Below are 14,871 nucleotides of genomic sequence, written 5' to 3'. Positions count from 1 at the left end.
ATATCGGTATCGGTTGATATCGGTATCGGTAATTAAGAGTTGGACAATATCGGTATATCGGTTATCGGTAAAAAAGCCAATATCGGACAACCCTAATAATATATATAGTATATAGTCCCTTTGTTTCCATTTGTACATACTGAGGATTTGACTGAGTACTTAACTGTCTACATGTTACAGTATTATATTGGTATCTTGCAATTGCCTACAGCACTGTACTTGTAAGGTTCTGTCTGTTATGTTTCATGGTTATGTATAATGTTCTGCTTGACTTCTGCGAACAGCTGTTCACTCTGTAGATAAAGTCAAATTCCTAGTATATATGCAAACACATCTGGCAAATGGCAATAAAGATATTTATGATTCTGAACAACAATCAACACAAAAAAAACAAAAACAAATTTGTGTTTTTTTATTTGTTTTTACTCAAAGCATAAAATAACAGTGTGTCTGTGAAATGGCGATCATATAGACAACTGCAACATATACTCAATATTTGGTTTAAAAAGACATGCTGAGGCTGAAAACGAACTGTAAAAAACATTCATACATTGCCATACTTGCACTAAATTGTTTTTAGTTTCAATGGGATGATAAGGCACTTTGACCATGAATACATTTGCATTGATTGCACTGAATGGAAAAAATGTCAGAGTTCTAGTGTCTGATATTACAGCTGTGAACCAAGACATGATAGCTTATAAAATACTGCTTCAAAATTATTTGTTATAATGTCTACACCCCAAATAAGCCTAAAACCAAATAATAGACACTGAAAAATACACAAATTGTGATTAATACTAGGGTTTCCCAAATTATGCAAAAAGGCCATAACACATTTTTCAGAAACATACACAAGTACCAAAGACAAATAAGATAGTAAAAAAAAAACTTGTGAAAGTCCACACAGTACAGAAACATGGTAGACCACAGTATACCATGTCTCACAAGGCACCGTTTAGCACAGTCTAAGCATTATTCAAGTGTTCATACAACATGTCACCAAGAAGACATCATTGATTTAAAACACTAATCAAGAATTTAAGGCAATGATAAAAGGAGTCAGAAATTAGTCAGTAGTCTTATGCTTCACATAAACGCCTTTTAGCAACATGCAAAAAAGTAAATATCGGCAAAGGAAAGTTAAAATATGGCTTTGTATCGAAATAGGCTATATTTAATATCAATACAAGACAGTTTGTAAATCTATACTGTATTTGGCATCTTGACTCATCACATTAATTGTTAATCCAAAGTGATTAAAAAGGTAATATTTTCACATTGAATGACGGCATTGACATGAATAATGAGATAAATGTGAACATTATGTCGGTCACCCAAGCTTTTGTCATTCTTATAGCATGATAAATCATTCAGATTTCAAGAGCCGAATATAATAAACCTACACTGTATTAGTCTATATATTAGTAAAAATGCTTCCCCTGCTATTTTGATATGCTGTACTACCCTGTTAGATTCACATTGCTAAGTAACACTATAGTCAGATTGCCTGTCACAGGTGTCAGGGTCACTTGAATTAATGTTGAATCCAGCCAACATCTGTCTGTGAAAACTACTGCATAGCCAGATCACTGCACCCATTTCTATTGATGTGTACAAACGAGACATACAGTACGTACAAAGTATTGTCTTACATATTTAAATAAAAAATCATGCATTGAGTGCATAACAAGTGTGTACGGTGTAACACATTGTGAGTGGACATGAGCCTACCTTGTGTTAAGTAATATTTGAGTACTGAGTTCTGCATCTCATCTCCGACATCCCTAAAACATGACGACTTAGGGCTAATTTATAATGTGCTTCATGGCACGACCTTGTCACTCTGCGAAAACAACAGATTTTCAATGGGAAAAAACATGCTGTGTTCTTCAAATCTGTCATATTCGTCAAGCTACACAGTCATTCCGTATAAATTAGCCTTTAGTCCTCCCCAGACTGACTGAAGCCCAGTCTCCACCACCCAACAGGCATATCCTGTGTGGTTTGACACGTGCAAAGAGCTCTGTCTTCCTCTTCAGTAATCAGGACATCTGCAGGTTTAAGCTCACGGACTAGCCCCTGCTGATCTTCCCCCATGGTTTGTAAATCCCCCTCCTCTTCCTCCACCATCATCAAGCGCACGACCCGAGCGGTACAGCCCGTTACTGTCCGATTCTCTCAGCGTTAAATTGCCAATGGCTGCCCAGAGCCTCTCGTTTTCCTTGAGTTGGTCATTTACCTGTGCGGAGCAAAAACACACATACTATGGTCATCCAGCCGACACAAAATGGGTCAAAGACGGTTTTATAGTAGCATTTGAGAAGAACATCCCACCTGCTTCTCAAGCATCTGAATCTTGACTTCTTGGCAACTGATTGTTTCTCGCAGCTGTAAATCAATAAGGCATAAACCTGTTAACTCAAACATTGTACTAGTTTTGGTGTTTGCGTGTACACATACACTTACACGCAAACACCAAAACCAGTGTGTGTGTGTGTGTGTGTGTGTGTGTGTGTGTGTGTGCGTGCGTGCGTAGAACAGACCTGTGCTACCACACTGCTTGCTTTACAGCAAGACATGGATTCTCCTTTCCTACAGCCTCCAGCCTCCTCCAACCCATTGACCTTATCACATTCCATTCGTTTAGTCTGTGGATAAAGTGGAGAAATGAAACATTCTTAATGCAAGTTACACAGCATACTGAAACATATGGTGATTTCAATAGATATGACAGCTACGTACGGGCTAAAGATAAAGAGTTACAATGTCATCAAGAAGATGAGAACATAATAAAAACATCAGGTGTGTCAATATTACAGAGAGGCCTTTCTCAGTGGAAGCTGCAGCTGCTGCAGCCTTCAGTTCTTGTAGCTCATCGTAGGGAAGAGTCACACTCTCTTTGAATGAAGAGAGCGGGTCTTGTGTGAAGCCCCGGGAATCCACTGGCATCGGTATGAACTCTGCATCCTGGAGTTCCTGGCAGGGAAAGACAGTGGAAGATAGTCAGATGTTAGAGACCATTATTTAGAGACTAGATGTTAGAAACCTTTTTTTAGACCTAGAAAATAATTTAATTTTAATTTAGAGTAGCCAATTATTTTTTACCTCCTTTTTCTCCCCAATTTAGTAGTCATGCCAATTAATTCCACCCCATACACATTTCTGTATTGTCACTGCTGTTGTATCCCACTGACTCACCTGCCAGTGAGGAGCCCCCACCGGGAGGACGTAGGGCCTGCGTCCTACTTCTCCCGCCCAACACTCCCTGCCCCGCCCCAGCCCGTAGGAGTACATGCAATGACCGATATCACCCCCCCCCCCCGAAACACGGGTCAATTGTGTTCGCATAGACGCCCGACAAAGCCAGATGCACCATGGTGGATTCGATCCCACAACCTCCGTGGTGGTGGGCAGGGACTTTTTACCACTGCGCCAACCGATCGCTTTGTTCACATGGTGTCCACTTACATCAAACTCAGGCAGGTGGTGTGAGTGAGACATAAGAGCAAAATGGCAGGCGTCAGAATCTGGCCAATTATGTCCCTGTGGATTGAATTAAGCTTTCCGAAATGGCATTCTGTGGTTTTAGGGGGACAAACCTTTCTAAGCCAGAGGGGACAGGAGCTGTCCCCAGTCTTTCCCAGTGACATCATAGAGGTGTCCATGTGGAGCCCCTCAGTGTCAGCCTCCATTGTGCCCCCTAGAACCCGGTCACGGCACGCTGTTGCTGCGCCCGGCTCCATGTCCAGATCCACCGTGGATGTAGATGCTTCCTGGCCCACTCCTGAATAAAACGCAACCAGGCATATATACATGTGCGCCCACACACACACACACACACACACACACACACACACACACACACACACACACACACACACACACACACACACACACACACACACACACACACACACACACACACACACACACACACACACAGGAAAATGCAGACTAAGCTCAATAGATTATTTGGCTCACAGATAGAAGCATTAGCAGCAATACACAAAGTGGTGCTCATTGAAAATGATTTGCAATTACCTATTGAAAGGCCGCTGCTGTTAGAGCGAATAGTCTTGGAGTTGAGAACTTTCTCTGTAAAGGGGAACAAAGATTACTGTTTATATTAAACAATAAGCTGCTAGCTGTGGTGGTCAGCTTTCTGCAGTAGGGGTGAGTGGAGGTGATGACTTACCCATTATGATAATGGTGTGCCATGCACGACACGAGAGGTCTGGAACATAATGAAGAGAACCAAAGATGGGCCTGGGTAATGCAGGGCAAACCTCTGAGCCAAAGCCTTTATCAGCGGGCATCCCCAGGCGGCCATTTCCTGCATTCCCCCACGCGAAGAGCTGATTGTCTGCCAGGATGACACAGAAATATAACTCATATTGATCCAAAGACACTACTGTCATAGGGCCAAAACAGCATCCCGGGGACACAGACTGTTTTCGAAGTCATCACTGAATAGTGAAATACGCCCCCTAGTGTCTGTAATTCTACACTGTTGAACTGACTGTGTTCCTCAGCTAACAATGGGAGACTCCAAATTCTTATGAAATGGGCACAGATGCAAAAATATGCAGGTTTCAGATGATTTATTTAAGTAGCCCGAGATGAGTGCGCTCCAGTCTAATATCCTTCATCAGAGACTGATATTAACCATGTCAGAGTGTGCTGTATTGTTGCTCTGGAGGTAGTCTCGCATAGCCTTGAGAAAGGCAGAGAGTAGGCAGAGCTGCGGAGAGGCTGGCTATGCAAGACTACTCTGGAGGCTACAGGGCCATCCATAGGACAATACAGTTTGGAGAAAGTACAGTGAGACTGTTGTGTTGACTTGCCAGGTTAGTGCGGGGTAAAGTAATTTTTAAACAATTTCATTGCTGCCTCCGCCTCTGCTTCCACCTCCAGAGAGAAGGTTCAGCAACCGTGAGCTGTACATGGTGCACACATGAATTATTGACAGGCCCTCAGGGATGGGCAATGTGAATTCACAATGTCCCAAAAAATTCACAATGCAGCGCGACACTTTGTGAGCTTATAGATTGGCTATTTTCACTGTTCGTACTACAAAGAAGTGTATAGGGCTTAAAAGTGGTTACAAGAAAGAAAGAAAAAACTAAAATGACATTATATCTAACCCTCATCGGCTGCAATGGTGAAGCCATCTCCACAGGACACTTTGGTCACGACCTTCCCTCCAAATGGTCCCACCAGGAGCTGGACACCCTGGTGTTTCTTGAAGTCCTTCACTCCCAGCTGGCCAAACTTGTTACAGCCGAAGGTGATCAGTCGACCCCGTTCTGAAAGGCCAAAGATCATATGGAATTATTATTCATCACATCAAAATGTCACTTTCAAATTTACACTCCGGAAAAAGAGACTCTCTTTTGCAATACCGTCGATAGCGGCAGTATGGCTCTTCCCTGGGGAGATGACGAGAATCTTGAACCGGGCTAGTTGCTTTACCAGGGTCAGTGTGGTGGTATACGGGATCGCCTGGTAGCCCTGATGGAGCAGAAACATATGTTTTAAGAAATGGCGATTCTGACTTAACAAGGTCATGGTTGTGACATTAATCTCTCTTAAAGAGATGGCTTGTTTGTAATTATAATATGACAAAGTACCTCTCCAAGTTGGTTTTTGAGGCCAGAAATACCCTGATTCAGGCCAAGCTTGTTGAATTCATTGTTCCCACAAGCCAAAACCTTCCCGGCCTCGGTCAAAAAGAAGGTTCCATCACTGCTGCATGACACAGAGGAAATGATGGCTCCTTTAGGGAGCTCCACCTTGATGGAAAAATACAGTCCAAACGTAGGACATCATAAAGTAGACAGAACAAATATGATTGTCTTGGCTACACATCTCTAAATATTATAGCAACATAGCAATATGAACATGGTCTTACTTGCATGGGAGAAGAGAAATCGTCCTCACAGTCCAGGCCAAGACACCCTGTGGCAGGAGATCATAGAAATCAATAAAAGATAACAACCAAAAACAGTTTGTGGATCAGAACTTTCATTGTACATCAAAAGGAAGGAACACTGGCTCCATCTGCTGGTTAAAGCCAGTACCACAAAAACAGAGTTTGGCAGAGTGTAATCATTTGAAATCTGCATGCAGTTTTAACCACTTAAAGGGCAAGACCACTTTGGTAGAGGTTTGGGTTGTGTAGTTACCTTGCCATGATGTAACTCCAAAGGTGGACAAGAAATCAAAAATAATCCTCCATTGATTAGAAATTGATAATTCTAAATTTGCTCCTCATTGACTTACGTTGTACCGTAAAACAGCTCTCTAAGTCACTCTTTAAGCACATAAACGAACACAAACAAAGCTGATTCAGACAGTATAGAACATCACCAAACCCAGTACTGTTTTTTTTTTAATAAAGAATTTAACTTCCTGCTGATTTTACTATTTGAAGATCCGGATCCGCGAATCCAGTCCGGGTTTTCTTCTTAATAAAAATAGCAAAATCAACAGGAAGTTTTAAAAAACAAACAGTACTGGGTTTGGTGATGTTCTATATTGTCTGAATCAACTTTGTTTGCGTTTGTTTACATGCTAAAAGAGTGACTTTGAGAGCTGTTTTACGGTACAATGTAAGTCAATGAGGAGCATATTTTGAATTATCAATTTCTAATCAATGGAGCAATTATTTTTAATTTCTTGTCCACCTTTGGAGTTACATCATGGCAAGGTAACTACACAACCGAAACCTCTACCAAAGTGGTCTTGCCCTTTAAACACAAATAGTTTTTGTTGAGTTTTTTAGATATTGTTTGAATATTCTTGACTATACTAACATGCCTAAAATAGGGACTGGGGAAACAGCCCTGCTCTGTACCATGTTCTCCACAGCCCCAGGAGTATATATCTCCACTGTGAGTCAGGACCACCACGTGATTGTCTCCACACGACACCCAGCGAACAGGACGCTCCTCAAAGAACTCCAGAAGGACCGGCTTCAGAACCTCCATGCCCTCCTCATTCTCCACTCCGATGCAGCCGTAGTAGTCCGATCCGAACATGTACATCTGATCCTCATCTACAAACACACGCGGATTTAGTCACAAACATTGGCCTTGATTGATTAAACAAGATTAAGCTCATTTTGCTGTATTTGCAGCTGCCAGCTGATGCTAGAATAAAGATTCCAAGGATAAGACAACTACATCACACAGAAGTGTGTGTAGCCTGTAGTTTCATGGGCCCCTGAGAATAAGGCTTAATTTATATTTGTTGTTTTGCAAAAAAAACACTTGTTTCAGTTGCAAATGTCTGTTTTTTTAACCAAATAAACCCTACTTCATTGACCGGGGTGTCCCAGGGTAAATATATTCAGTCCCCTAGCAGTACTACACATTTGTGGGACATCACACACAAACCTTTCTAATATTTTCTCTTTAGTCACCATCCAGACGCCCTATCACTAAGGAAGTCTTCTTTATTCTAGGTTACTCTAGTTCTCACTCACCAGTGACACAGGCAGTGAAATCAGCCCCACAGGCCACCTGTCGGATGGCCTTCCCCTGCAGCCTCTCCACCTTCCTTGGCTGCCGGTACGAGGCCTGGTCTCCGTGACCTAGCTGGCCCACCATCTTGGTCCCTCCTTGGACATTCTGACAACAGAGAGCAGAGTAGGAGTTCGCAGGATCAGTTATACCAGTGGTTCTCAAACATTTCAAACCGATATTTATTAACCCATTGAGACCTGAAGCCGATTCTACATGTCTCCTAAAACCCAACAGTTTTCTGAAAAACGTATGTTTCTATATCAGTGGTGCTCAATCTTTTTCATGTCAAGGACCCCCCAAATTATATGTATTTGGCCGCGGACCCCCATCAAAATATTTTGTTCCAGGGACCCCCAGAAGCAAAGATTTGAGTTAAAAATGTTCGCTTTAAAAATATATATATTCAAAGATTTGCACACATTTTCACGATTTTTCAAAAATAGCAGATCTACAAGCTCGTAGCGCGGCACTCGGTGCCGCGCTATGAGCTTGTAGATCTGCTATTTTTGAATAGCCCAAAGTGTAAAATAATGCTTTTTAGCTCAAATCTAAAAATGAGACAGTTCCAGGTCTCAATGGGTTAAGCCTCAGACCTCGACGAACATTTTCATGAATGTTCGAAAATAGCGAAAATAACTGATCGACAAGCTCACAACGCGTCGCATCGTGACACATGAGCTTGTAGATTGGCTATTTTCGCTATTTTGACGAAGTTGTTAACAGTTACTCATTTTGCTGGGGACCCTCTGGAACCCCTCAAGGAACCCTGTGGGTCCCCAGAACCACCATACTAGCACCTGTCCAACAGAGATGGATCAATTCACTCACAGCCCAGGTGTAGAGCTCTTTTTCCACCGTAACCACTGCAAAGTGACTCTCTCCTGCGCACACATGCTGGGCAATGCTTCCCCCTTTGAACGAGTCCATTTTCTGTGGGGTGAACTTCCCCCCGCCCCAGAAGTACACCTCCCTGGAGCGGGTGGTCACCACGGCAACAGGGCTCTCTGTCGCTGTACTCAGCCTAAAATGCAGAAGAAGAAGAAGAACAACAACAACAGGAGATAAAACACAACACAGTATAAATGTTGACTTTATATGATCACCAGTGTTGGGGAAGTTACTTTCAAAATGAAATATACTACACATTACATTAATAAGACATAATACAGATTACAATCTGTCAGTAATGTAAGTAATATTACTTGTGCATTATTTTCTCAAAACAGCCTCAAATTAAGTGCAAAAGGACTAGACATAATATTAAATGGAAGAGAGTAGGCTATATGAAATATCAATACCACAATAATGCTGTTGGTATTAAAATGCTATTTTAGAAGTCTACATTTCAATGTCATGATGAAACACAAGTAACTCCGAATGGTAGGGTTGCAAATTGTAGACAAACTGCATCGTCACTAGTTTGAATGAAACATGAATTCATTAGAAGCTTACAAAGTATAAATAAGTGTTTCTGAAAGCAATGCAATACTTGATATAGTAACTATAATAAATTACCCAATTTGTAAAAGTAATGCAATACTAATGCAAGTCATGTTATTACTTATCTCTCAATCTGTCAGCACCACTGCCTTAAACATGTAGTGTTGTTATTAGTAAACCCAAATGGGTTCCCAGATTGTGTTATTATTACATAAAGTGTTTTGAAATCATTATCCTTAACAACACTGATGGTCCACTGTAGAAGTCAACTTACTTTGGTTTCTTCATTGCAGAATTAAGCAAGGCAACTCGTTCCTCTAGCTCCCTGTATGAGGGATTGATGACAAACAATAAACATGTCAACATTATTAATAGCATTTCAACATAATTCACTACATTTTCACAGTTAAAGCTGCAGTAGGCAATGTCTTTTAATATGATTGTCTAAATCACATGAGGGATTGAAAGCCTATTAAAAGGTAGTTTAAGTGATATTTATAGTTGAAACACAAATGTTTTTGTTAAAAAGTTGAAGCTCCTTCAGATAGTAATCATTGCTGTAGTGTGTGTTCAGTAACAGTCAACCAACATGTGCCGTCGCGGGCACCCACGAGACGTCAAACTAAGTGTGAATATTCTGCAGTGCAGCTTTAACTGATGTTAACCACATTCTCTCCCTGGCAACCAACTTACTGTTTGCAGGAGGAAATGATGGGCTGGTCCAGAATCTGATCAGCTGTGGGTCTCTGTGCAGGATCCTGGGAGATGAATCGATCACAGTCACTTTACATGGGGGTGCAACAGTTCAGTGAACTAATCGATTTAATCGACTATTAGAAAGAATCTATACAATAAAAAATAAATAAAGTGAAAATAGCAGATCTACAAGCTCACAACGCGTCACATCATGACACGTTATGAGCTTGTATATTGGATATTATCACCATATTTGCCATTGCACTACGGTAAGCGGTTAAGTCTTTTTTTTTATCTCCAAAAAACTTGCTTCTCGATTATTGAATTAATCAAAAAAGTAATGGACAGAACAATCACCAAGGAGATAATCGATAGTTTCAGCCCCACATTTTACACCGTTAGGTTAACTTTTGCGAAGCATTATGTTAAACATCAGCTTCAGCTCATGCATCGAGCCGTTTATTTCTCAAAAGTCTGAAAGAGGACATTTCCCTTCACTCACTTGATCTAGGCACTTATATACCAGCTTGATAAGTTCAGCAGAATAAACATTTGAGTCCACTTCCATAGTCCAGTTGCCTTGGACTATTTTCACACACAGGTTTAGAGGATTCTAGATGGACACAAACAGGACAATGAATACATTATAACAATACCGACAATAATTTTAAAGTAATTCTATGAAATGATCTGTCTCAAACTCAACTAACAAATAACAAACCCACCGTTGCATCAAATGTTCTGGTTAGAGCTAAGACTTCAAAGATGACACAACCCATGGCCCAGATGTCTGATTTGAAGCTGTACTTCACACCCTGGCACAGTTCAGGTGACATGTAATATGGGGTTCCCACGCACTACCAAGACAAACAGAAAGAAAAAACACTCAATTGATCTGAATAAAGCAAATTCACTACAGCCTCATATAGTCCTTCTGGCTCTGTTGTAATCCTTGTGGGTCCTCATCAGACCACAATAGCACTAAGCCAAGGCCACAACAGACAATTAGAAACAGCCAGTTGCTGACACTTCTAATAATGTGCCTCCTATCAGACGGTGTTCCTACATAATATGGTCATGATTAGGGGTGTCACAATTCTCCAAATCCATGATTCAATTTCACTTTCAACTTCAACTTTTTAAAATCACACTGCAGAAATAAGAGGACAGTTCTAATCCTTGTGATTTTTACAGGTGAGTAAACTGAAGCTGTTCTTAGAAAGTATCCTTCTGCCATCTGGTGGCTCTTCTTTTAACTGCAGTGTGCACAGTGCACATTAAACAACAGATGTCATTCAAGCTCTTGATAGCAATTTGACTTTAAATTCTTGCTCAGTTTGATGGATAATTCTCAATTTCGATTGATTTTCATGATACCCCTAGTCGTGATAAGTGGACTGCACTCCATCACCACTGCTATGTTGATAGCTGGATTTATTTTATCGCTCAAATGATTGGTATAACAATTAAACTGTGCAATAATCACTTAGCCCTTCACAATATTAAACATGTAACCTATTCGGGGTGATGTGGGTGGGCTTAACATGCATGGGCCAATGTAAAAGGGCCTGTTGTAACTTGTAATTAGTCCATACTCCACATATCGTTGCTATTGGGCAGAAACCTTATTTCAACCATATCTAAACTGTTTTTCGTAAATTAACATCATACTGTACAGTGTCATACAAAAGTAACAAAAATGGCTGATCGACAATCTAGTTTTGAAAAACTTTTGAAATTACAATTCTGAAAGTGGTTACGTGTCTGTGGGTTTTACAAATATTGAACCAATGAAAAGTATTAACAAGAGCTGGTAACTAAATAAAAACTACATTGGAACACAGGTTCTTTTTTCCATTTCCTGAAAAGTAACAGTTTTGGACATATGAGGTTTTTACCTGACATGTTTGATTGATTGATTGATTGATAAACCATTCCACACGTTTAATTGTGTACTTAAATTATCTTTTAATGAAAAACGTTGAAGACCCCTGTACTACAGTATTTTGTGAGACATTGTGAGACATCTCACAATAGCAGATCTAAAAGCTCACATTGCGTTGCAATGCAATGCGTTGTGAGCTTGTAGATGGACTATTTTCGCTGTTTGATATAGAAGTATGAAGGCTTGACATCAACAGCTCTGCGCCTGATGACCTAACAACAACGACAAGGATTTATTTTCCTTGCTAATATGGGCATTGGGCAACAAATCTAAACTTACAGTCTCAGCCATTTCAAACTGGTCTTCGAGCTTCTTTGCAAGTCCATAATCACCCAACTTGATGAGGTCGGTCTTTGTCAAGAAAATATTGAGCGTTTTGATATCCCTATGAGATAAGGGAATGGGACAGAAAAGTGAGAAAACATAGTGGTACCAGGCCAAAATACTACAGGCTAAGTCACAAAAGTATCAGTGAGGCAAATATCATATCAAAACTAACGCAACTAAAAAATGATCGGAATAATATAATAAAAGAATAATAAAAGTACAAACTTAAAAGAGGGCATGGGCGGTTTACCTGTGCAGGATCCCAGCCTTGTGAATGTGGGCCACGGCTGAAACAACCTGATACAGGTACCATATGACCACCTGAGAACCATAAGAACAATGATGAAGACATATTGTATTACCAAGCATTGATGTATAAAATACTTGTGTTGTACAGTTCCATACCTCCTCCGAGAAAAGCACCCCCTTCTGTTGGGTGATTTTTTCATACAGATTTCCTCCTGAAAGACAGCAGTCATACAATAACTTTTACACTTGTTGTGGAACAATGTTCAAGCTAATCGGTCAAATAAAGCAGAGATATGTTTCATACCATTGCAATATTCCAACTCGATGAGTAGGGTGTTCTTATCCATGAAGTGGTTGAAGTAGGCTATGATGTTGTCGTGTTGGAGGATGGACAGGATGCTTATTTCGTTCATAACATCTCTGCGCTCCTTCTCCGAGAGGGGGTTCAGATCCACCTCTTTCCAAACCACCAGAGAGTTGTCCTGGGAACATTACATAGAAGGAATTAACCTTAATGTCTGATATAGTTTATATAGTAATAGTGCATAAGTAGGCTACACCATAAATCATCAGTGTTAATGTAACCAATTGTGACTCAGAGTTGCGAATACATTTAGGATTTTACTGCTTATATAGGCTACAGTAGCCTATATCTGTCTTTCTAGCCTTGGATCAAGACTATCATAGATGTATTTAATCGAGTCTGACTTTTACTTTGGTATCATAGATATGCAAATGTCAAAATCAATACATGTCAAAATCAATCAAATCTATTGATTGAAAACATCTATGATAGTCTTGGTCCAAGGCTACTGTCTTTCAATTGAAGGGAGGTATTGAGGGTGTCATTCATCTCGCTCTGACACAATAATTTCTCACAAGGATATGGAACAGAAAGCCACTGTAGTTGTTGTCAAATGCCAAATCAGTCCCAATAATATTGGCATGCTTCTTATTTGGAAAAGAATAGAACTTTATTATACAAACACAGCTAGGAAGAATCACAGTGGCCTCACCTCATGCACAACAATGAGACAACATACTACAGCAGGGGTCTTCAATAGGGGGTCCGGGACCCCTAGGGGGTCCGCAGAGTTACTACAGGGGGGCCGCCAAATCTTTGTGTGATATGATTTTTTTTTTGTTTTACATTAACCACTTGAACCCTAGCATCTCTATTATTTCTGAGGAGAAAAATTGCAGATCTACAAGCTCACAACTCCTCGCTGTAAGCTTGTAGATCGACTATTTTTGGCAAAGAGGTTTAAGTGTAGAGGGGAAAGGGAGCAGACCAAGTAAAAAATAAAAGTTTAATCTGAAACACAATTTTATACAATATGAGGGGTCCCTGCTTCATCTCTCTCTCAGCTAGGGGGTCCTCCTTGGCCTGAAAAACGTTAAAGACCCCTGTACCTATACAGTATTTCGTGAGACAGATCTTTATGACTGTTCAAACTGAACTATTCTTACCTCTGTTCTCCTGTAAAGCGTCGCTTCCCCAAACGACCCTCTCCCCAGAATCCGGATAGGAATGTAATGCAACTTCTCCTCTTCGCCGCTGTATACAGTCCCAGACGTGGTGGATCGTCCACTGGCGACACAATCACTGCCCAAGTCTGAGTTTAGCGACGCATAATGTCTCTCGTAATCCTCAAGTGACATGTCTGCATAAACTCTGCAACACTGAATATGATAAACAAGGCCTGTAAATGGCAACTATTTCTTGAAAAACCGCTATGGTCGCATACGACAACGCATGTATATAAATGTCAATTCTACTCAGTAAAATCGCTGTTTTCTATGACATAAACACGGCATAACGCGTTCGAGTCTCACGAAGAACAATAAAAGTAACTTCACACGCAACAGTTACAATGTTGCCACTTTACGACGTCGCACGCAGAGCATTCGCGAGCTCATCCCGTTCGAAACATTAACATTGTTTATAATAATAATAAGCCCTGTGTACTGTCACGTTACTATGACAACGCAAAAAGAAGATAAAGTTATACCGCTGACAGCGATAGACAAATATAGTGGTTCAACCAGATGACATGAACCTTATTCTGACCACAGATACCAAGTGAACACGGCAGAACGTTACAGTGAAAGTCCACCGCAGTACAAGAAGGACTCCATCTTTTCTATTTCCATCATGCACACAGACCCGGAAACACTCTCACGTTACATGAATACATGTCATCTTCATGAGCAGCAATAAGGAGCTCGTTCATATTCAGTGGCGGAAAAAGTTCTCACATGTTTTACTTTAGGTAAAAGTATCAATACTGCAATGTAGAACTTACAAGTAAAAATCTGGGAAATACAAATTTACTTGAGTAAAAGTACAAAAGCATTGGCATAAAAATGTACCTAAAGTACCAAAAGTAGAAAGTAAGCCTACAAATGTTCAAATGTATAAAAATCGTTTGAAAATAGTAGATCTACAAGCTCACAACACACAAAATTACAAGAATGGCAGAGTTTCACTGTTAATAGGCCTAAAGAAATTCTGGGCCAAATGACAGACCAAGAACACCATTGAACCAAATTGAATAAATCTATAGTATGTATAGCTACTGATGTAATCAATTATATATTATTATTTATATATAATTATTATATTATTATTATTCACTTATTTCCTTGAAATATGCTCAAAACAACATAATTCATTAAAAAGTA

The 14,871-nt window shown here is 40.3% G+C and overlaps 1 protein-coding gene across 1 annotated transcript; it reads right to left on the bottom strand.

Annotated features, from left to right (window-relative positions):
• Window positions 1-398: 398 nt before the first annotated feature.
• nek9 (NIMA related kinase 9) lies at window positions 399-14,338 on the bottom strand. The gene is made up of 23 exons (XM_084044478.1): window positions 13,657-14,338; window positions 12,491-12,668; window positions 12,343-12,398; window positions 12,188-12,258; window positions 11,890-11,995; window positions 10,391-10,522; window positions 10,168-10,278; window positions 9,663-9,727; window positions 9,244-9,294; window positions 8,358-8,550; window positions 7,490-7,634; window positions 6,860-7,060; window positions 5,915-5,961; window positions 5,634-5,795; window positions 5,406-5,514; window positions 5,148-5,309; window positions 4,199-4,366; window positions 4,045-4,098; window positions 3,603-3,787; window positions 2,821-2,979; window positions 2,547-2,651; window positions 2,338-2,391; window positions 399-2,242 (listed from the first exon to the last, which is right to left on the bottom strand). The coding sequence occupies exons 1-23, from the start codon at window positions 13,846-13,848 to the stop codon at window positions 2,069-2,071; spliced, it is 2,880 nt and encodes a 959-aa protein (XP_083900604.1). The 5' UTR covers window positions 13,849-14,338; the 3' UTR covers window positions 399-2,068.
• Window positions 14,339-14,871: the final 533 nt, after the last annotated feature.

This window comes from Gymnoscopelus microlampas, assembly GCF_963454915.1.
Source record: "Gymnoscopelus microlampas genome assembly, chromosome: 20".
Classification (NCBI taxonomy): Eukaryota; Metazoa; Chordata; class Actinopteri; order Myctophiformes; family Myctophidae; genus Gymnoscopelus; species Gymnoscopelus microlampas.
This window is presented reverse-complemented; position numbering and strand designations above follow the sequence as displayed.